The sequence below is a fragment of the Schistocerca nitens genome, chromosome 1 (assembly GCF_023898315.1).
Source record: "Schistocerca nitens isolate TAMUIC-IGC-003100 chromosome 1, iqSchNite1.1, whole genome shotgun sequence".
NCBI lineage: Eukaryota > Metazoa > Arthropoda > Insecta > Orthoptera > Acrididae > Schistocerca > Schistocerca nitens.
Genome location: NC_064614.1, coordinates 454,575,715 through 454,600,307, shown reverse-complemented (window position 1 = coordinate 454,600,307; position 24,593 = coordinate 454,575,715). Strand labels below are relative to the sequence as shown.

At 40.6% G+C, this 24,593-nt stretch overlaps 1 protein-coding gene across 1 annotated transcript in view; it reads right to left on the bottom strand.

The window, feature by feature from the left end:
- Window positions 1-8,116: 8,116 nt before the first annotated feature.
- LOC126251633 (glycolipid transfer protein) overlaps window positions 8,117-24,593 on the bottom strand; it is an 80,946-nt gene continuing 64,469 nt past the window's right edge. Inside the window, exon 5 of the mRNA XM_049952182.1 lies at window positions 8,117-8,618. Coding sequence (XP_049808139.1) covers window positions 8,436-8,618 — 183 coding nt within the window. The 3' untranslated portion in view covers window positions 8,117-8,435. The remainder of the gene's footprint in view (window positions 8,619-24,593) is intronic.

The window sequence follows — 24,593 nt, the reverse complement described above, 5'->3', positions numbered from 1 at the left end:
CAGTGCGGTGTTTTGTAGACAGCTTATTTATTTTAATACATTTTGGCACTTCAAAAGTAGTTTATATGTTGGAAAGTATGGACTGTAAGAAAGAAGAAAATCACACAGTATCTGTAAAATAATAAACATAACGCAGTGGGTAATAACCAATGATAGTGAATATAGAAGAATATAGTAGAAACAACATTTCATTGGCGGTCACATATAGTGTTGTTTAAACGATTCTTCTCCACCTTACACACTTCTTTCAAGAGGCCTACTTTTTTCTGAAGTTATTTCTGAAATCAGTGAAGGTATTTTAAATTTGTCTTGTGACTCCAGCGAAATGCATTTTTTTGTCACCAAATGCGTTTCATTTTATTGAAATAAAATAACATTAGTGGTCTTAATAAAACATACATACCATTTGGCTGTTTGCTCCATCTAAAAGCAATTCATCACAACTCATTTCTTTACTTACCCTTGAGCTCTCAAAATTTGTCAGGGGAAAATACTAAAATTTGCCTGGAAATACCAGGGAATTTCACTTTGGGAAACTTGTGGCAACCCTGGTTCAGCTGGTAGGTAGGTAGCCTTACTATTGATCTCTTATATGAACAAAATTCTAAAAGTGAAGCACACAGTTCTGCTACAGTATTATTATGGTTAGAAAGCTGGGAGTCCCAAATGTCATAGACTCAATATCACATACACGTCAAGAGCTACTGCAGCACTCACTCTGGTGGCAACAGGACGTGATAATGAAAAAAGATGGGGTGTACGATAAGGTTCTCCACCCATGAAGCACAACAGACAATATGTTTGTGTGGGCAGAAATAGTCACGCTGAAATGTTAGGGTTGTACAATGAAGATTATATTGGCCATAGCAACATATGCACTTAGTACATAGTTTGCTTCAAATCTTTCTGCCACGTCAGCTTCACGAGAACCAGTAAGTGTGAAAGCCACCAAATATTTAAGGCATTAAGCAGGTGATTGTAGACAACTGCAGGAAGCCTCTCCCAACCTTGGTTGAGAGCCTGTATTTTGTGCTTTGTGTGCAATTTAGTTCCTAATAGGTACTTGGGAACATGACACACAACAACGTAGTTGAGAGGACATTGGTATGTCTTCACCACTGGCAATGAATTATGTAGTTTTCAGTTAGGAATTTGCGTATCATAGTAACGGTAAGTATGTCTGTGGATACCAATGACAATTTTATGTTTGGTTGAAAATTATAAGGCAATGTCAATGTTACAATACAATTGCATGAAGCAGCTCTGCATTTGGCGTGGTACTGACCAGCATTTGGTCAGAATCTACCTCTACATTGTTATCTTATACATATTGTAAATAATTTTATCAAAGGTAAATGAATGAATTATGAGACAGTTGCTGGCCAGTACTGTACTTTGGAAGATGAAATGTTTAGTACAGCCATACACAAACTGAAGTAAAAGTGACACACTATTTAGTTTTCAGAATTAATAGTTCCTTCCTCTAGTGTGAGAGGGCGGGAGGGGGGGGGGGAGAGATAGGTTGGAGAAGGTTAAAAAGGAGATCTGCCTTTGCCTTTGCCCTTGCCCTTGCCCTTGCCCTCACTATAGGCGGGTCCCTGTGATTCTGGAATCTGAGCAACCTGCCCTTCCATTTCAGCCTTCCCCAGCCTATCCCACTCTCTCTCTCCAAAAGCTAGATAGTGTGTCACTTTCACTTTTGCGTCTGTTGGCAGTACTACACATTTTGTCTTGTAAAAGTAAGTACTGCCAATCAGTTCTCTCATAATTTATTATAGTGTAAATGATGTTTGTGAATAGACTGAGCAAAACTGTGAAATTTCTTCGCATCATAAAGACTGAAACATAATTAAACAACAAAAATATTGAAAGAAATTTGTTTAACTGTACTAGGATTGACATTATGATTGGGCACAAACCTAATCTCAGAGCTTCAACATATTGAATGTGTTGAAGAGGTTTACAGAATTTTTAGTCTCTATGGCTATGCTGTTGATGTGGATAGCATTTCATTTGTTGATGTACATCTCTGTCTATAGATCTCTCTGAGTGCACTACATCATAAGCTGCCCATGTACAGGGTATGTTATAAAATGTGTACACACTTTGAACTGTCACAGTCATTTTTATACTTACAAGTGTACTTCCTCATTAAACTAAAAGTTTCAAATGGTGGGTAAAAGAAGTATCCAAATTGTTGGATTTCACCATCAATACATTTTTGTGTAAAAAATCATGCCAGATTTTGACTTCACACTAAAGTGTTATATGAGATTTCTGCTCACACCACTTCAATATTGTAGCAAAGTGTGTCCCTATTATGCAGTTCCACAAGAGAAAAAGGAGCATAAGGTCTGGGGAGTGCAATAACTGGCTGGGTACATTCTGATTGAGGTGTACTTGAGGTGGGACACCATCATCTTGAAAAGATTTGTCATTACTGTCTGTTGCATGACTAGAAGGATAAAGCAATTTCACTCACTTTTCAACAGTAATGTGGAGATTACCATAACGTCAGAAAACACATGTATGCCAGTTGACAGATCTATTTAGTTTAAACTAGCGATCTGGGTAGTACTAAGTACCTACAGTCAGATCGATTGTGTGGCGTAGTGGTAAAATTTTATACACAAACCTTTCTCGGGAATCGATCTATTTATCAGTGGAAACCACATCAACATCCCTGCAATATCTGCCTTCACATACAGACAGGATAACATGGTAGATATTTTAATGTAGTAATATGTGTAGGTCAGGTGCTCATGGTTACCATACTGGGCAGATAGAAACTAATGTAGACATTGGGGTATGCTACTGACTGGGGGGAGGGAACTATCTATTTCAGCTGCATCAGGACTTCCTGTGGAATCAGCAGTGATGAATGAAAATGTGTGCTAGACTGAGATTTGAACCCAGGATCTCCTGCTTACTGGGCAGCTGCATTAACCCTTGCGCCACCCAGACACAGTGTTTATCACAATTGCAAAGACTATCTCAGTTCGCCTCGTGGCCGACACAAATTACCACCTAGTGCCACCTGTCTGCAGTCTCTGTGTCCATGTCCTTCATGCTCGCTAGTTTGAGATTCCTCACAGGAAGCTGAAGATAACTGTTCATCCGCACTGAAGGTGGTGTATTCATTGCCAATTGAGGTGAATCAGTTATATGGATGTGTGGTGTCATTTCTTTTGGACATGTCTGAAAGAACTGGCACCATGCACTCATATAAAAGTTTACATACTGTATCTCCTTTGCGCTTCACAATCAGCTACTAAATAATGCGAAAAACTATCTTGAAGATATGATCTATAGTTAGAATATTTATCTGCAGACATAGCATTTCCCAATGCTTCATCACAACAAATCGTGCTAAAAGAAGCATTTTGGAGAGTTCTTTAACATTTTTACTGCTAAGCACAACACTGGCGGTCACGCAAGCTGTGGCTGCTCCGTTCGGTTGATGGGACTGGGAAGCACTGTACCACCCACCATACTCCATGGACTTAAGTCCTTGTGACTTTGATTTGATTCTGAAGATGAAGGAACCACTTCATGGCATTCACTTCAGAACTGTTCCAGAAATTTGACAGGCAGTAGACCGCTCCATTTGCACCATCAACAGAACAGGCTCTGCTAATGGTATACTACACCTTCCACATCGCTCGCAACAGGTTCTACACAACACTGGTGACTACTTACAGGACAGAAACCGGTGCAAACATGTAACTCTTTTGTATTGGTTGTGAATAAATAGCTGCCACTATTTAAGTTCCAACCCTTGTACAAATAGACATTTACAATAGTGATATACTTCTATGTTTTCTCAAAACAAGGTTTAACAGTTTTTTTTTATTACTGACATTGTGTGTGATAAGTTTTGACGTACAGATAAGCACAAAGAGTTAAATTGCATTCCTTACAGCGCAACTTAGTTTGTTTCCTAACACCATTTTGAGCACAGACTATGCATGTCTTGTACTTTTCCCACTGATCTGGTAAATGTGACGACGCGTGTTTAGTCTTGCAGAGTACTCTTGACGTTTAACACCATCTGCTCTCTCTTGCGATCAACAAAAAAAGTTGCAAAACTTTCTCTAATTGCATTGAGATGAAACTTTTCGTACTTCATTTACGTTCCATATTTCTGGTATAAACAAAAGGCATTGAACATGTCATCAAAATACGTAAATTCACTATGCAAACACAAGCAAATAATAGGTGGTGTTGTAGCACCTGACACAAATGCTTTGGCACCACTGGAGCCTAAAGTGTCTGGGGTCCCTGATGCAGCTGTGCCTTCAGATTATCATGTCCCGGCTGGTCGACACTTGCTTGATGATGATTGGCAAATAGTGGCAATGTTGCAAATCTCTGGACAGAAAACAAAAGTGGGTACCAGCCACATAGTTGTCCAGTTATTGCTTAAAAACCTGGTTTAAGATATTGCCAGCTGCTGAAAGAACCAGCAACAGAAACTGTGCCTGTTGGAACTGGCCAATCTTCCCAAGAGGTTTGGACAAGTGCCGAGGGTGGTACAGTGTTAGGCTGGTGATGATGGCCTGAAGGGAAACAGTGGACAGTTCAGGGAAGAAGGCCAATGTCTGCACTGCTCGCTGGGGAGTGTTTGAAATGTGAAGGACGCTCTGCTGGCAGCAATTGAGCACACTGGGTGCACACAGCTGTAAATCATAGCCCATGCAGGCACGAATTATGCCTCCCGTCTGGGTTCACAGCCAACCCTCACTTTCTACTGGCAGCTATCTGCTTTGGCGAAGACAGCTAGCCTCACTCTTGGGGTGGAAGCAGAGCTGTTATTTTGTAGCATCATTCCCAAAACTGATTGCAGTCCTCTGGTGTGGAATCGAGTGGAAGCTTAAACCAAAGGCTCAGACAATTCTGTGATGGATGCTAATTTCTTGACCTCCACTGTCAGATGGAGATATGTAGAGCCTTTCTTGAAAGGTCAGGTGTTCACCACACGTAGGAAGTAGCTGCAATGGTAGCAGAGTACTTTCGATGCAACTTTTTTTTTTCTTTTTAAGGATAGGAAAATCCCTGCACAGGTGCAATAAGATGTGTTATGATTACACACATGGTAGCATCTGTCAATCTGTCATAGCAATTCAGAAGAAGAAAATGTTAAGTATTAGTTAACCGCTGGAGTGTCTATAGGAAGGTTCTCTAACTAGTCTCACTTACAAACAGTAACAATGAACACACAGTAGTAGGATGGGAAAGCTGGCTGAAACCAGATGTTAATAGCAACAAACTTCTAAACTTCTGCTGGAATGTATATCGGAAAGATAGGTTTGAACACTAGTGGTGGAGGCGTGTTAGCAGCCATAAAATATATTTTAATAAAAGGTTGGGTGAAAGCAACTGTGCAAGATGGATCAAATGTTGTCCTTGGTATTATGTGAAGTCCACCACTGTTTAGAGCAGCTTCATACTTGGAGGAATTTTTTGCAAATGCTATGGCAGTTGAGTTCTAGGATTTTAGTTCTCATCTGTAGGGGATCCGTTACTAGAGTTTACACTAAACTGTAAGTGGGAGGAGCACCTAAACTATATGTTTGGATGGGCTGGAGATATATCTAATGTAGATATATCCAATGTAGATATATCTAATGAACCTCCACACACTGTCAGCTGCCTGGGCAGCAGTCTTGGTCTTGTAGTGCACCTCTGACCCATTTAGAGAGATCCTACAGTTCTCAATTCTATGGTGCAACTGTACGAAAACGTTCAAAGTCTCTGGTTCAAGTCTTCCAATTGACTTAGAGCCACAGGGCCACAATCAGTTCTGGGATAACAGTGCAGATTGTGAGCTTCATTTTAAGATCTAGGGGGAATGTTGATCTTCTCAACCTTCTCTCCCAGTTGCTGGAAAGGTCGAAGTATGACCTGTGAGCCCATATAACAGGCATCATTTGTTCCGATGTGTTGAATAATGCCTCCAGATTTATACACAGTGATCCTTTCCTGCCACTTCCTTAAGGATACAATTATTTGCTGTACATACAACTTGCTGATGACCGATAGTTTACTACCTTTTGCCTTTGCTTCACTGCCACAGGATACAGAACATATCCCTAACGGCAGTTGACTTCTTAACAGTATATTTACATCTCGAAGATAGATTTTCAAATGTATCCTCTGAACAATCTGATCAGTGTGGGAAGAAAAGGTGAAAATATTATGCTAATTATACAAATATGAACATGGTGACTGAGGGCAAAAAAATTTTTAAAACCATATATTGCCACTGAAATATTTGGAAAGCAGTAACTCGTAAACATTGATTTACTATGAAATATATTATGCCCAACATTTCAAAAATTCTCAGAAACTTGCCTTTATACACTGGAATTAAGGGAACAATTGTTTGGACAAGGATACCATTGGCGATATTGTATAAAGTACAAATACAGGTAACACACACAGACACGTATACATACAGTCAACGTGAAAAGCATGTTTGCTTTTTAGATAATGTTTTAGGACTACATGTTTGAAGAAAATTTGTGTGTCACACCCGCACCCGTAATCTCACTCATAGACAGTGGTAGTAGCCTGAACAGATTTGTAAATAAATGTGCAAAATGGTCTGACTCCCCCCCTTCATTGAGATGGTTTCTAGACACCTTCTACACTAGTGATCCACAGATGAATATTGTGAGCATAAATTTATCCCAATAAAAATGTTGAAGCACCTCAAAGCATGTATTCCATTTGAGGCGGCTCAGGTTCTATAGTAAACCACGCTCAAGAGAAGGGACAAGCATACCAGGAGAGTCAGGAAGAAAGGTGCATGCTTAGTGAGGAGTGATAGTATTAGTGATTCAGAAAAATATCTTCATGTCAATAAATGCCCTATTCTGAATGATTTCCAAAATAGAACACACATTAAATATCACTTTCGTACATTTTTCTGTAATAACTCTAACTTCATCCTCTAGCAAAAAGTATCACAGTGTATTAACTTTTCTTAAAAGTAGTTTGCACAAAGAGCATGAGAATATCGAAAATCTCACATGATGCGCATGTGCTGTAGCTTAGGTGTTTTAGGAGGTCAGTTTTTGGCAGTTTCCGCAAAATTAAAAAACCTAAATTCCTCCCGAACAGCAGCAAGACTGCTGGCAGTTTCCCGAAATTATAGACCGTAAGTTTTGTATATCAAATTGTTCGTCTCAGCTTCCTCTACATTACTATGTCTGAACAACATAATAGTTTGGTGCATACCTGTTTATTGGTTAGCAGTTTCATGTAACAGCTGTGCTATAGGGTCCAGAAATGGAAGTGTATTTTAGAGATATTCTCACTTTTAACTGTACTTGAAAATGGCCAAAATCTGGATCGTGTAACAAAGTACAAATTATTACAGTCAAATGGGGGCAGCATCATTAAAAAAAAACTGTTTGAATAATACGGAAAATTAAATTTGTTCTATCTCAGAAACCATTCAGAAAAGGGAATGTATCCATATGAGGTTTTATTGGTTAGAATGACTAACTAGTCACCCCTCAAAGCACAACCTGTCCTCCTGACTCACCCCATATAGAGAGTACGATACAGTCTTAATTAAGTTCTGCATTTGATGATTTCAGCTGCTTGTCAACATCCTTGATAGTGAAGGTCATTCTAGTGCTATTAAATTATATTTTGCGAAGGAATTTAAGTCAGAATTCAATATTTAGTTATTGAAATTGTGTATTGTTGTGTACATCATATGCTGGTGCTGTTCCCTAATAGAGTGAAGATGACCGCCATCTTTATCTCGCAGGGTACACAGTTCTCTAGAGCTTTATTGATTGTGGTACCTTGATCCATGGGTATTCATTTTCACAATATGAAAAGAATTATTCTAATTCTCTGAGAGGAGAGTGACCTACCTGTAGTCTAATATACCTAATATATACTTTCCTGCTTAAATTTGTTGCAATTTTTAACTTGTGTAAGTGTAACAAGTGGAAAAATACATATTAGAAATTGTTCCCCATTACTGATTGAAAAAAGACTAATCCAAGAAAAATTTTTGTTGGTGAAGGATTTAAAATAAATAATTTATAAAAATGGAAGATTTTTTTTTCTCTTAACATTAGACAATAAAACTTCTTACAGAAAATAAATATTTTCTCCTTAAGTACATATGAGTGCAATGATTGTGTAATCAACAATTTTCTAATTGACAATTTTATATTACTAAATCTTATTGCTTATTTGAAGACAAGCATTGAGCACAGAAAACTGTCATTTACGACAAACAGGCACTTCTTTGTGTAAATATTTTCTTAAAAGTTGAAGCACCAAACAGTTTCATTAAAATGTGTGTACAACAGTTAATTTTTTTAAAACATCTAATACTGACTTTTTTAAAACAATGCCTTGTACTTTTTAAACAGCACCTCTGGAACTGGTCTTGTAATAAGCTTTTCTCATACTCTAATATTTGTTTCAAGCCCATGTTGTGCATAAAAGGCAGAGAGGGTGCTGATGTTGCTGTGAAGCCGTGTAAGGAATGTGTCCATATCCTCCATGACTTCCGATTCTTGGTCTGGTTCTCCCAATGCCAAAGTATTTAACAAGACACTTCTACCAGGGCACATTTTTGCAAGCAACTGTATGGAAACAAAAGCATTCAGTAATGTGTATTATACACACACACACACACACAATATATATATATATATATATATATATATATATATATATATATAATCATACAATAAAATAATTAGGGCTGGCTCTAACAAAACATGAGTCATCACACAAATTTTCAGATGTGCACAAAAGAATTGTTTTTTCATCACTATTGTATTTCAATAAAATACGTCTTGGAATATCGTAAGTGAATCAAACAACAATGTTGTTGGGGACTACTAAGGGAAACAGTTGCTGCTATCACGGAAACAGTCAGACAAAAACCATGTAGGCAGTGATCCTAAACTTAAAAGCTTTTGGTGTTAATAAGGAATGTAATGGAAGGTCTACAACAGGTAGAAAGCATTGGTACACTACGACACCAGCAAAAAAGTAGCTGATGCACTAATGTACAAAATGTTTCAAATCTTGCTTGTGCTTCCATTTCATGATGACTGTGGTAAGCTGCAGTTTTCCTCAAAATTCAAATATGAAAAATTCACTTGCAAATTACCTGTGCAATGCTGCAAATAGGAGTATATTTTCTCATCATGGAAATTTCAAACTGTAGTGCCCATTCCTTGGTTCAAAATAGATCTACAGTATCACTGGTGTTTGGAAATGAGTCACCATATGCAAGGTAACACTGTAACTGATATCATTTAGGCAGTGACTCACATCGTGCAGACAGTTATGATTTTATTTCAAAGAGAGTGAAACTTGTCTTCACCAATGAGTGATAATGCTGGAAGAAAATCATCAACAAACTTTGGAATTCAGCAAAGTTGTTTGTAATGCAAAGAGTACATGTAACGGGAGCTGCAAACAGTCATTTCATCATGGAAGTCCTGTAGAGGACCTGAAGCGGAAGCTAGGATTCTTTCCTTTGTATAAGATAGGTGTCCAATTTCTAGATGAATAATCCTGTTAAGTTTGGAAATTACAAAAACATACCAGAATTCCATGGGAGTGTCAGCTCATGCTGCAAGTTTGTATGTAAAAGTGGGCCTTGATCTGATGAAGCACATCTTAAGTAAAGAGACGTCAAGATTTTACTGATGAAATTCGTCAATTTCCAGAAGCTCATACTGTAAATATGGCAGTACTCTTAACCTCTACACCGGATTAGCAACACCAATGATGCACTCATCTTTTGGGAGGTGCTGAGCGATGCCACAGCGGGCTATAAGAGAGTAAAAGATATTGTCACTGAGAACTGCGAAAAAAAAGAAGAAAAAAAACCCTGATGTTAGCATTTACTGCAGAGGGTGGAAAGCTGCCCCCTTTATCTTGTTGAAGCATAGGCCTATGCCCAAGGAAATTTTTCATAGGAGGGTTAGTGACTTATTGGCATAAAAAAGGCTGGGGCATAACAGAGTAAGGTACTGGCTGGCTGCTGTTTGGAATTGCAGACATACTGCACTGTTCAGTAAATGAGCTATGTTATGTTAGCTACCTTTACAGATCAGCTCACTTCTGCAGTAAAAAAATAAAGTTGCTGTATTGAAGACAGTCAGTCATTATACCTTTAGATATGACTTAAAAACTTCAGGAGCTTGATATCATAATAAATAAGCCTTGTAAAAACCATCCTTGAAAGCACTATTCTGACTGGCTTTCAGAAATGGATCATGCTTTCATTCCATCTCTCAAGATAACAAAACCATCAGTCAGACTTATCTTTCCATGATGCCCCGTTTCACCAGACACTGCCATTGAAAGAGTTCAAGAAGTGCTGTGTGCCCAATGCTTTTGATGGTAGTGAGGATTGTGTACTTTGGGAAGTGATGAAAATACCGATTGTGATCAAACAAGTACTGCTAATGAAGTTAACAATGACATCGCTGAAGACTGTTTAGTAAACTGGCATTTCGGAGTATTTTATCTACATTACTACATTTTAAAAAATGTGATTAAGAGTTACCATATTGTGACAATTTTTTTTCCACTGAGCTTCTTGCCCCTCCCCTGCTCCCTCAAGTTCAAGATGTGACTTATATTCAGGTCAATACAGTAAATATTCAATACTCCAGATAAGCTGGTATTAAAAGAATGAAGCACACACAGGAGTACTGTTTAGGTATAACATTAAAACAACTGTGATATGGGTGGTTACAATGGTCGATGTGAAAACACTTTCACATATGTTGTATTTCAATACTGGAATTTTACTCATAGTGGAGGGATACAGTTTGACTTCTGTGGTATGGTGATCCTCAAATTAACAAAAATATCCCTGCCCACAAGACCACCCTCCGTTCTGAGCTACTGTAGAGTGAGGGCATGAAGCAAATTTAGTAGTTTCTGCATGGGAGATCTGCCTCCTGTAGAGTACATGGTGCTATCACTTTGGGCCTTTATATTTGTTGGCAGCCATGGAGCAACAAGCTGAGGTTTGCAACAACACAAACTGCTGCATCTATTTTCCTTTAACACATTGGCTGCTGGTGGCCACAGTCTCAGATCTGATGCTGTGTGGCTGCCAACAGCCACAGCAGAGCCCCATACCTTAACACCTTGTGCCTGCCCTGTCCTGGTGATAGAACATCTATTACCATGTGTGTGGTAGTCAACATGTTAAGACTCGAGGAAGTCATATTTTGTCATACTAATAGATGAGCGTAACTTATGAGTCTTATTATCATCATCATCATCTTATTATTATTATTATTATTATTATTATTATTAGATTTCGTGCTGAACATATAGCACCCTGATGCTAATATGGGTGTGAAGATGGTGTTTCGCCTCAACATACCAACTTTTGGTCAAGTCTGACCATAGTAATCTTAGCTTTAATGTGTGTATCTGTCTAAAAAAACCAGGGGAAATTTTTAACACAGGTACATTTACTCCATTGCTCTTGAACATTGGTTTTAAAGACAAGTTTTGAATGTTATTTCTCTCTGTTGCAGTTGCAAATGTACTGTATCTGTATTATAGTCAAGAGAAATGCAACATACATTACTCAGAATAATGTTAATTACTTCAGTGGTATGTTGTTAAGTATTTGTGTAAGTTTCTCCTTGCACACGGTACTAGCGTCAACAACTATAAGGCGTCGTCATATCTGATATATCTGGTCAGCTTGTTCCCTCTGAATAAAATGTTCTCCTTCATTTTCCTTTGCAAAAACATGCAATGCACAACAAACTTCTTTCACTAAATGAAAGAGTGGCAGAGTGAACTTCAGTGATTGAAATTCTCATCTGACCATCCTGATTGAGGTTTAGCTCTCTGTTCTCTACGTCTATAACTACGTATAATAATGTGAAAACTCTTATGAAATATAAATGGTTTCAAGAATAAAGGTAACAATTCAATATCTGATGTCCTGAACCATTGACAGTCACACAAACAAGAGAGAACTTACTCTTCTGATATCACGATTGTGCAGCACTCCAAGAGTCCAAGGACAACAATAGGTCAGGCTTTTGGGGAATGGGCTGACAGGCAAAGTCATAAATGAGTTTGGCCTCATATTCACAGTGAGTAGCATATGTAAAATCTGGTTGGCCTGAAATGCCAAACACCACAGGAAGAAAATTCAGTTATTTCATTTGAGTTGTGTCTTTTGCAAGGGAAATAGAGCTATATAAAATTCAGTACTTTCACAACATACTGATGGCAATATCTTGTAGAATATTTCATGTATGTCCCAGAAAACAGTCTTATCTGTTATCATTACCATGTACTAATTTTGAAACCTGAAATACAATGACCATGGTTTTCTGTCTGAAGAAAATATTTCAAAGCCATCAGACAACTAGTAGTTCTTTCTTGTATGTTACTAATGCAGGTATGACTAATAATAACAGTATGTTAGTAATTTTCGGAGGGTTTTTTATTTTGCGGGATATAAAAATGTGTAAAAGGTGACATTTTTCAATTTCTGCTATATCTGATTTATTGCTACACAACTAGTTTCTACCTTTTAGCTCATTTTCAAGTGATTTTCTGAACTGTCTTGTTAGTTTGACAGTTGCTTTGAAAGTGTTCTACAGCTGCATTCATTTTTCCATCACATTGTCCCTGCATTATGTTAGAGTTCATAACTAGAGGAATTAGGGTTGCCATCTCTTAAAAGTGGAGACAAGGGATAATAGTGTATAAAAGAAGGGATAAATGCAAAAAATAATGGACCTAAAGTTGACTTCTCATACAGAATAACAAAGGTTAAACAATCGTATTGTATTATTGTCCTCTATAAGAAAAGTTATATCACTACATAACAGCACACATTACTTACATTCCTGCAAATACAAAAAAGGAGAAAAGGAAACACACAAGAAGAGTGGTTCAGCACTTGGAAGATGACACTGTGTTTCAAAACCTTATCTTTTAATTATTGATGGCTTTCTAGTATTTGAGAACAGATTGGCTCTCTTTCTGTAAAAGTATCACTTGTTTTGTGTGTCACTCCATTTATTATTCATTAATGAAACAATTCTTTCTGTACCTGCATTTGAACCAGGCACATTATAATTTCCAGCATCGCTCATATTTTAACTCTTTACAAAGTATTTCAATGCCCAACTGGTACACGTTGTTCTCTCAAAACACAACTACCATAACTGAGCAATAGTGAAAGAGGAATGTCTCATCACACTTTGAGTGTATCAGGATGACACAACACCGAACAGAAGTCATATTGGTATGCCGAAATTCATCAATAGGAAGGGGGGTGGGGGGGGGGTGGGGAGAGGGGGATATATATCTTGAAAAACATGGGTCCTGGGACTTTTGTCCAAATTAAGTGAAAATTCAGGATTTCATGGGATATACGGGATAACTGGCAACCTCAAGTGGAATAAGGTTTCGGCTGAAGGAATGGACTTGGCTTGGTTTGACTGATGTGAATTTATGTTACAGATTTTGTTGAGTGACTGACGCCAATATTTTTGTTTTTTATAATTATTTCAGGGTTATTATGTGGATCTGTCAGCATTCTATAATTACTAGGCCAATACTCAGGTATGGAGTGTTAGCTTGGTGCTACTGTGTTCAATTCATTGTGGTAAGACATATGACCATATTAACTATTTGTAGGCCAAAGTGGGGCACAACCCCCAGTAAAAGCTACTTCATAACTAGTGCTACAGAAACTTTGATCTAGGTGTGCAAGAAATGTTCTATATTGTCAATGATAATATAATAGCGGTGCATAGTGAAAACGTGTATGACATACACCACAGGCTGTTAGTACTTGTCGAGAATAAGGCAGCTCTCTTCAGGTGAGTTTTATAAGTGGAGATGTCTAATGCACATTGCTAAGTTTACACTAGAAATCAGCAGGCTGATGCATGCATTGTCTACATGACTACCTTCTGTTGAATATTGCTCCATCTGAGACTAGCACACACATGCGCAACACTGTTATTGCATGCATGTCTTCTATTGAAATGTGAGCCCGTGGATTTTAAATTCAGTAGTCAACCAGATAAAATGGATTATCATGACATCAAGTTGGGCATAAAATTTTATGTCTGGGAGAGATGTGGGGCTCAGTTATTACTTTAATTTCTTCACTAATGAAAGCCACCATGATGATTAAAAAGATCTTACAACAAATTATTAACAACATAATTTAAGGGGCACTTCTCTTGTTGAAATTTTTTCTGGCAATGCAGAGAAATGTCCTTTAGCAAACACCCCTCTTTGGGATTACAAGCAGGAAATTGCAGAAGATTAAGAAAATTTTCCTGTCAGTAATATTTGGGTAAAGATTTTGTGTCATATCTTTTCATAATGAATTTTGCTGTAAGTTACATATTACAAGTAATGAGAACACAATCACATTACGTGTGCGCAGCATAAGTTGTGTTTGTCTGAACATACTTGTGGATTGCATAAGTCAGTTGTCACCTACTATGTCTTATGCAGAATCTCTCTTTGGCAATCCCTTCCTTCTTTCTTTAAATTTATTGATTAGTCACGCTCACAATTTCTGTGTGCGCCACACTTATCTTGGTCAGGAAGTATTTTTCAAAATGTGCAATTGATACAGGAAGAACAGCTGAGATCTTGTACTCAACATGACACATGTCTGCTAATATCCAGCATGAATTCCTCACCAGCATAGATCACATTAGTGATTCAATTCACCCAACTAAGCATAATCACATTTTTCCTGTGTATCTGCTGAGATCAACATGAAGTTAAGTAGTTTTGCTATTTTTGAGGAGGAATTTGATGTCATTTCATATTATCAGACAGTTACATTAGAAATGTGAAGAAGATATTCTGCAACTTGTAAATGGCAATGTGGCCTTAGTAGACAAGGAATAAGTTTACATACTTCTGAGGTATCATGAGCAACTTAATTAGAGATGGCTGCTATTGTGGGAGAGAATTTTGTCACCATGACAAATAGAAAGATTTCTGTGTGTCATGTTTATTGTGATATTGTCAGATAATGTAATGGTTCTTGGCACGACAGACAAGCTTAAGTGATATCACTGTCAGATTGTGGCTGCCTGACTCACAAGACACTCCATCTCTGAGGCTGTGTTGGGGGCAATGAGCTTTTTACATACCACTATGCCAAGACTGCAGTGTGAGTAATAACTAATTGTCGCTAAGAGTCAATTGCCATGGGCAACAACAGGAGTTACTGTCTATTATAAAAGCAACCAGTAAGTATATCACCTAGAACAGTCACAACCACCACCACCACCTTTTGCCATGGGTACGCAAGCTAGTGCCCCCCCATGTGCGCCGTGCTGATTGCGTGTCATCGGTACCCTGCCCATATAAGTACTAGTCACACACAAAATATAATTGTTTGGTTATTTATATGGTGGTCCCCACTATGTTAAAAATGCATTCATAAAAGTAAATATCTCTAACTGGAATCTGATGCACTGTTGATCCTCACACACCCATACAGAAGTATGCGACTGCCACTGAAGTCATATTTTAAAATCTCTGACAATGGCAGTAAAATAATTAAACAACAAACCATTGTAAAACTCCTACCTCATTCACCTCACTGCTGTGATTTAAAATATATCCTGTTCTGTCCATGTATACACAAATCTGTATCTCTCAAGTCCTGCACACTGATTGGATTTACTTCACTACCCAAAGGTATGTATAAAGTACTTCCTCTCACAGCACCGGCTGAGAAGGGAATTACCATATTAAAGGTTGTTGGCTTTAGTAACTGCAGCCCCTTGTTTGTCAACCTTATCCATTTTTCCTATATGATCATCTACCTCAGTGCTGAAGTGACTACATATATGATCACCACAATATTTCTCATAATTGTATGCTTGGTAATTTTATTTGCAGCCTCACTTGCCTGAATTGTTATGATACCCAACTGAATGCCTTCTACTTTCACTGCTGATTTTGGTGGAATTGGGAGGTCTGCGTTGTTTGAACTTATCTTGTGGACCATTAAACACTCTGAGCATGTAGTTGTAGAGTCTGTCAGACAAGTAAATAACTACCCTGTTGTATAACAACGATGTACATGTTTCCACATCAAAAAGAAATTTTCACTAGATTCAAACTCAATCCGCACATTCCTGCACTGAGCTTAAGATCAGGTGGTTCAGTGGAGAGGTTGAGAGGCAGTTGCGTGTGTGTGATTGCTCATCAAAAGATGAAGATATGTATGCAGCCCAGTGAATAAGGCTGTTATTTTCTTAGAAGATGGGAGTTTCCGTGACTTACTTATCTTGAAGATTTATAGGAGAGGGAAACATTTGGTTAATGAGAATGTTGAAATAAATATCCTGGTTTGTGGCCATGGTAACCCGAATAAGTGTGACCAAGTTATCACAGGGAGGGGGGGAAAAAACATATCACTTTTGGCTAGAACTACATCCTCCACAGTGTGTGGATTGAATACACTATTAGCGCACTCGACACATTGCCTCATTTGGAAAAATTACAACATGTCAGACCACACAACATGTCCTTGGTTTGCTACTGACCAGTTTCTCCGCTGCTTGGTCTACTGAAGACATAAGTCTTTCTGAGCAGTTGAGAGCCATGGCCTTTTGCGAGGTGTGTAACTGAGAATCTTTACTGCATACAGTCCCATTTGCCAAATGCTTGCTTGTAAACTGGTCAAGAGGCACCTGCATTCACCGACATCAATGCCTGTTGGGTTTGAAACTGACTGACATTGCCCAGACATGATACTTGTCTCTGGTCCCTGTTGGGTAAGTTCTCTTTATGACCACTGTTCTTACAGCTTTGAGTGGTACACTATGCCTTGTACACACACTGAACAGTTCCTGCTGATACACTGACAAATCAGGCAATTTCATTCACAGTGTGGTCATGGGCATGACAAAACACCGCAGCATCTTTTTTTTCCATTTTGTCAAGTCTACACATCAATTCATATTACTGCACTGATACAACCAACTGGCACAAACATATCACTTCAACTACCATGTCTTTTGCCAGTGGTGGAGGGTCACATGACTGCCAGGTACCAGCCCTACACCTTCTACAATACATAAAAGGCCAATGTGCTATTTTAAGGGGGCAGATAACATATGCTGAGCTTACAGTTTACATGTGAAAGGTTTGTGCAGTACGGGAGCCTCATTTATTCAGTGCTGACGAAAACACAATGGGAAAAATTCTGACCATGGTTTGGATCATTGAAAATGAATCCAACTGATTGTGTGTTCTGAGTTGCTATTATGACTATAATACCAAAAACAAAGCCATGATTGAAACATGGTGACCTTGCAGAATAAAGGTGTAACATTCTGTGTCAACTGAATAAAAATACATGAGAAGGCACCTGAATCAGAAAAGAAAACAACGTATAACCAGAACTGTGTTCACAGTCACAAAGGTACTAAGGGATTTGAAGTATGAAGTATTGGAACATTCAACTCACTGACCATATTTATCACACCCAGATTTCTATCAATTCCTTTATCTAAAGGAACTTAAGGCAGCTTTTTAGGTGGAGTACTGTTAAGAGGTTATGGCACTTGCAGATGCGCAAGTTTTAGTTGTGGTGTGTGGCGCATAAACTCCCAGAAACCATTAGGGAGCCATACTGATCCATAACTGCTCAGTTTCCACATTGTGCACATCTCTTGTATTGGCATTCCATGTGAGCTAAACATAGCTGAAGTCATAACAGTGTGTGTAGGGGGGGGGGGGGCCAGTAAACAAGCACATTTGTGTCTTCAGGCTGCTTTTCAAGTTGTTCTGACAATTTTTGAATGATGGTGTGGCACATTGCCTTCCTGAATATGTTCATAAAGTAACTGAACAAATGGATGCACTTAATCAGACAGTAGGCTCCTGTATCATTTATCGTGGAAGTCATATGAGGTGTCCTTTCACTTATGTAAACATATCCCACAGGAAAGTATCTCCACCATATGCTTTAACAGTGTCCTAGTACAAGTGGAATACATCGCCTCATAATTTAAGATACACTTTTACACTGCTAATGGTGGCACCAATGCCTCAGCCAGACCTTTCTCCATGATTTTAGTACATAATGGCTGTGTTTGTGATCTCACGATAATCTCTGTCACGTGGGCTTAGTAGAGACACGTGGTTTGGTGAGGGGGATATTTTTTCTGGATTGATTGCCGGCCGTTACAGTCCATAATAATTAATGATGATCATTATTGTTGTCCATTGCAGATGACTTCTGTTGGTGGTTTTCTCTGCATCAAGGTACTCACAGCACATTGCCTGGCATAAAAGCTTATGAAAACCTCAGTGCCTGCCTGACACTGGAGACTGAGTGTTCCATGTGTGTAACAGTCTGGCTGTGATCAAAAGAGCTGAAAATGACCATCTTGCTCATTCTGAGATATGCTGGCAGCATAGTGTCCAGTAACTCAAGTACTCTTCTATTTTAAAGTTAATGCCACAATGGGAATAAAACGTTTTGAGCAAATTCAGTACGTGGCGTTAGGGACCTCAGTCGCTTTACAGTGCGTTTTGGTGTGGGCCAGTCCACGCCAGTGCGCCATAAGGTGCGTAGACTCGCACCAGGGCGTATCACTTCTGGTCAGGCATGCCGTGACGGGCTTAACAAGGGGAAGTGATGCGTCATACATAGCCTCTCTTTCCCAAGTGGCTCTTTCCGCCTTCCAGTGGTGCCAGATGTCAAGCTTGGCATTTCTCGGGCCCGCCCGGATGTTGCCTTGCGTCAAAAGGGAGAGCTGCGACCCAACCGATGCGAAAGTGAAGGGTGCGTGGCCACAGGGGAAGTTGTGTCGAGGGACCGAACATCAGTCCCTTTCTGTTCGCAGGTACAGACCAGCAGGTGCTCTGCATGCCAGTGACTTCGTTTGTCGGCATGGGATCGCGGCGCGAGTGGGCAAGGGTGCTTTGCCGCGCCCCTGGGTAACCGGGGCGTGTTCTGCCAAACCCAGGAGGTGGTGACATCGCCTGGGCCAGGTTAGATGGGTTCAGACCGTCGAACGACTGGGGCACCGGTCCACCACCTGAGTAGGAGTGGGTCCTTGACCAAGAGGTGGAAAGTCGGGCAAGTAGGCGGCGAAGGGCGAGAGGTGCATCCACCTCTCTGTAATGCGGGGTGCAGATGTCGAGGAGTGTCGCGTGAAATCGTCGATGACGGGGCCACCGAGGGAGACCAGTGCACTGGCGACGGTGCGTTGAACTCGGCAGCTTGGGAGTGCCTTTGACCTAGGGGCGAGGACGGTGGGTGAGCTGCAGAAATAATCCCCCCCCTCCCCCTCATGCCAGATGAGCCGGTCTAGGGCAAGAGACGGGCTCCCACCTTTTTATCACTCGTTACAATCATGGCGACGAGTGATTCAAGTGCGCCTCAACGGGCTTCTGTTGTGCCTGATCCCTCTCCCCAGGATGAGCTGGGACAGGCAGAAAATGAAACAGTTACGCAAAGACATGCGAGGATCACGTTGGTCATGGAGCAATATATTAAAAATGGAAAAATAAGTCAAACTGGACACTCTGTAATAAAAAGTGGATTGGCAGCATGGGCCATTGCCCATGCTAAACTTGAAGGCAGAGTAGAGGAATTAGAAAAAGAAAACAACAGATTGAGGAGGCAACCGGCAAAGACCTGGGCGGCCGTGGCCGCGCAAGCGCCCACGAAGCCAAGCACCACAAGAGACACGATTGATAGAGTGACAAAGAGGCTAGACGAAGCGGTCTTTCTCAGGACCCGGCCTGGTCAAGACTAGCATAAAGAAAATCCAGGAACTGCTTACTACAACTATAGATCCTGTTAAAGATAAAATCAACATTAAAAGAATCAAACCAAGCAGAAACTCTGTCATTGTTGAAGTTGCCTCTGAAGAGGACAAGGACAAGCTAATGAATAATCAAAAGTTAAACTCCGTGGTCAAATGCGAACCACCGAGAAAAAGAATCCATTGGTAATATAGTATGATGTACCCACGGTTATGACTAATGAGGAACTTTGTGAAACAATAAGAGAGGAAAATTTTGAGGGAATGAATGAAGAAGAATTTAAAAATTGTTTTAAGTTTAGATTTAAGACGGGGGCACGGGGTTGTGATGTTGTTCATCATGTTGCCGAGGTAACTGCGCCAATGTGGTAAAGCATTACAACAATGGGCAGATTATATGTCAGCTTTCATGCCATCAACACAAGGGACTATGTTGTGGTACCTCGTTGCCACAATTGTGGTGACTTGGACCACATACTGAGGCTGTGTACCAGGGAGTCGGCATGCACCAAGTGCGGTGAGAATGGTCACAATCGTAAAGATTGTAAGGCAGCAGCAATTTGCATACCCTGTAAAAATCGTGGTAAAAAATCTTGCGAAGCCACAGGACGAAACTGCCCAACATATCGAATGCTCGAACAGAGATTAATCTCTAGAATCGATTATGGCTGAGCCCGGCATACCGAACAGGATGCCAAAGCGAAAGTCCCCGAGCAAAAGGAGGAGGGACGCTATGAGGGCAAATAAATTTAAGGAATTTTTTAGGTCGCTTTCGGGCGCTGCTTAAATTGAAACAGTGGACAAAGCTATACAAACCGAGTTCCACATGATGGACATAGGTATACAAACTGATCTCACACTCATAGCTGCAGTTCCCTCTGAAAGCCGGGGAACAAAGCCGACAACACACCAACAACGGCTAGGGCATCCTGTGGCTGTGGCAGTTTATAAAGATGAGCAGAGTATAGCTAAACAACAACCGATTCAGGAAAATATAGTGACAAGCTCAAGTACAAATTCCACCACACAAGGCACTCCATTAGTCAGATTACCACCTGTCGACCCGGTGAGGGTGTAACCCAACCTTGAATATACCATGTGAGACTGGAGCAGCCGACTACCCTGACCACTGCTTTACGACATTGAGTCCGTGTAGGACATGAAGAGGGTGGGAAGGTAACCTTCTCGGTTATGGAGGCTGTTGATAGAATTCAGCTAAAATCAGTGAATCTCCCCACTGACTCCGGAGCCTTGCGAGACCTGCTAAAGAAAGTATTTGAAAGACAAGGTGAGAGAAATTCGATCTTGACAACATTTACGAACAATCAGTACTGGCAAACAGAAGAATTGCGTTCGACTGGAGCAAGACTTGGCCGAATGACCATATACACACGTACTTCCCTTAATGACAAAAATAAATATTGGACAACTTAATACTCATAACAGCCAACTTGTGATGCAGGAGCTCCGAAGGAAGGTGGAGGAGAGGAGACTAGGTGTACTCTGTCTACAGGAGCCGTACTCCCAAGCTGGGAAAATTGCATTTTCTGCCGCTACTTGGCAAATAGTCAGCAGAGGGGATGACCCGAGAGTGGCAATCATAATCACGAACAAACTTTTGAGGGTCACCACACTTTCGCAGTTCACAACAAGTCACTGTAACGTCATGGAGCTGCAATCTCCAGTGGGAATTATCATTCTCATAAGCACGTATTTTCAATAGGCGATAATATTGAACAGCATCTAGACCATCTAACGAGAGTAACCACGGCGTTACAGGGAAGAAAGGTAGTGATAACAGCTGATATCAACGCTAAGTCCCCCCCTGTGGTACAGTGACACAAGAGACGCAAATGGCGAAAAAATAGAAGAGTTTATCATGGCTTCGCAACTTTTGGTGGCCAACAGGCATTGTGGCGGAGGTGGTGCAATTCCTGACCCCCCAGCTGATTGCACCACTTACTCATCTCTACAATGAGTGCCTAAGGCAAAGGAAGTTTCTGAGGAAGTGGAAAACAGCAAATGTAGTTATAATAAAGAAAGGACCTGATAAGGACCCTGCAGAAATAAAGTCATACAGGCTGAGTTGCTTGTTACATCTGTTTGGAAAGATACTGGAGAAATTGCTGGCTGACAGATTGGCAGCACACCAAGTGCTGTGCGGAATGAGCAGCAGGCAGTTCGGCTTCAGGCCAGGGCAGCTGGCATATGATGCACTCACCCTGGCGGCCGAGGTCTATGGCGTGACCCCACACAAGTACATGGGTGGCATCATGGTGGATATCAGTGGCGCCTTTGACAACCTGTGGTGGCCTTCGCTCTTCTCCTGCTTGCGGGAGAAAGAGTGTCCAGGGCCGCTATATGGTTGCCTGAGAAGCTATTGTAAGGATCGAGAGGTCTGGCTATCATCCCCTAGCGAGAGAGTTGGAAAAGCAATCACTAAAGGATGCCCCCAAGGATCCGTTTTAGGACCCTCTTTTGGGACATCCACATGGAGCCGCTACTAGACAGCTTACAACAAAATGAAGAAGTGCTAGAGGTGATAGCCTACGCAGATGACCTCCTCCTGTTGGTCAGCGGCCGCAGCCGGGAAGACCTAGAACCGAAAATTGAGAGAGCCATAGAGAAACTCCAACAATGGTGCCAAAATACTAAAATGACAATTTCACCCAGCAAATCCACATACCTGCTGTTAAAAGGGCATCTAATTAGAAATCCCACTGTCAGAATTGACGGCTCACCAGTTCTCCGGCGACACAAGACACGCTACCTAGGTGTCATCATTGATGAGAGGTAGAACCCCAGGAAACACATTGATACCGTACCCCAGAGAGCTCTGCAGATATTAAACAATCTAATATCAATAGGACACAAAAGATTCCATCTCCCCCCCACACCTTATCAAACTTTACAATAATGGCATCTTAACCTCAGTAGTGGGTTACGGCTCTGGAGTCTGGGCGCACAGACTCACGAGGGTTGTGCCCGCCATGACAGTGAGAAGGGTCCAGAGAAGTATGATACTGAGATCTGTGGGGGCCTACAGAACATCTCCAGGGGGGGGGGGGGGGGGTGGCTATTATTCATAATGGGGCTTTCCCCACTGGACATCAAGATAAGGGAACAAGCGGCTTGGTACTGGGCCAAAAAGGGGAATTTTGAGAAAATTGAAGACATTATGGGCGTGAGGGTGGAGTACAAAAGGAAATAAGGAGAAGAGGGGAGGAACTTTGGCATGGGTCTTGGGAGGTAGAAGAAACTGGATGTAGAACTTTCCAATTCATACCAGATGTGAGAGAGTGCTTGGACATGAAATACTTTGAGCCAACACGAGGACTGATCCATTTTCTCTCTGGCCATGGACCCTACCCGACATATTTATGTCAGTTTGGGAAGAGGGCTATGCCCGCGTGTGACTGTGGCACGTCAGAGGGTACTCCCGACCATGTGGTTTACGAGTGCCCCCTCTTCAATGATGTTGCGATTACACTTCTAGACAGACTTCCGAACCATGACACATACCAAATGCTTAGACGTGAAGACACTTTCCAACTGCTAAACACATTGGCTAATGAGATATCATGAAAAGTTTTAACAGAATACCTGAGGGACTTGAACTAAACAACAACCTAGACAACCAACACCGATTGCATCCAGAGCCCTATTTCCATACCGCCTGTGCGTGGACTGGCCGACATTCCATCATAGTTGGAATCCGCCACGTGCAGGACTAGGAGGAGTGGGGGTCAATGCTACCGATAAGGACATGTACCCGATATGACGTAGGATAAGTTAGTTTGTAGGACTTAGTTTAGGAAAATTAAGTTAGGGAACTGCGGTGATTAAACATCTTGGCCTGCCCAGTCCCAGGTGCATGCTCTTTAGGCTTAGCTTGATGAGCAAGGCTATTAAAGTAGGTTTATATCTTACTGGCGTACATGTGACGCTTCAGGCGATACGAACTAGTTATAAGAAAGAGATATAAGTCGTAGGTACTTGATATTAAATGCCCATTGTTTGTAACTCCAACTGTAGCTCACTTGAAATTTGTGATTATCTGCAACATAATTATATCAGTTGCATAATTATTATGATCCACTAATCAGATAAGGAAGTGGGTTAATACTGTATAATTATTGTTGTTGTTGTGGTCTTCAGTCCTGAGACTGGTTTGATGCAGCTCTCCATGCTACTCTATCCTGTGCAAGCTTCTTCATATCCCAGTACCTACTGCAACTTACATCCTTCTGAATCTGCTTAGTGTATTCATCTCTTGGTCTCCCTCTACGATTTTTACCCTCCACACTGCCCTCCAATACTAAATTGGTGATCCCTTGATGCCTCAGAACATGTCCTACCAACCGATCCCTTCTTCTGGTCAAGTTGTGCCACAAACTTCTCTTCTCCCCAATCCTATTCAATACTTCCTCATTAGTTATGTGATCTACCCATCTAATGTTCAGCATTCTTCTGTAGCACCACATTTCAAAAGCTTCTATTCTCTTCTTGTCCAAACTATTTATTGTCCATGTTTCACTTCCATACATGGCTACACTCCATACAAATAGTTTCAGAAATGACTTCCTGACACTTAAATCTATACTCGATGTTAACAAATTTCTCTTCTTCAGAAACGCTTTCCTTGCCATTGCCAGTCTACATTTTATATCCTCTCTACTTCGACCATCATCAGTTATTTTGCTCCCCAAATAGCAAAACTCCTTTACTATTTTAAGTGTCTCATTTCCTAATCTAATTCCCTCAGCATCACCC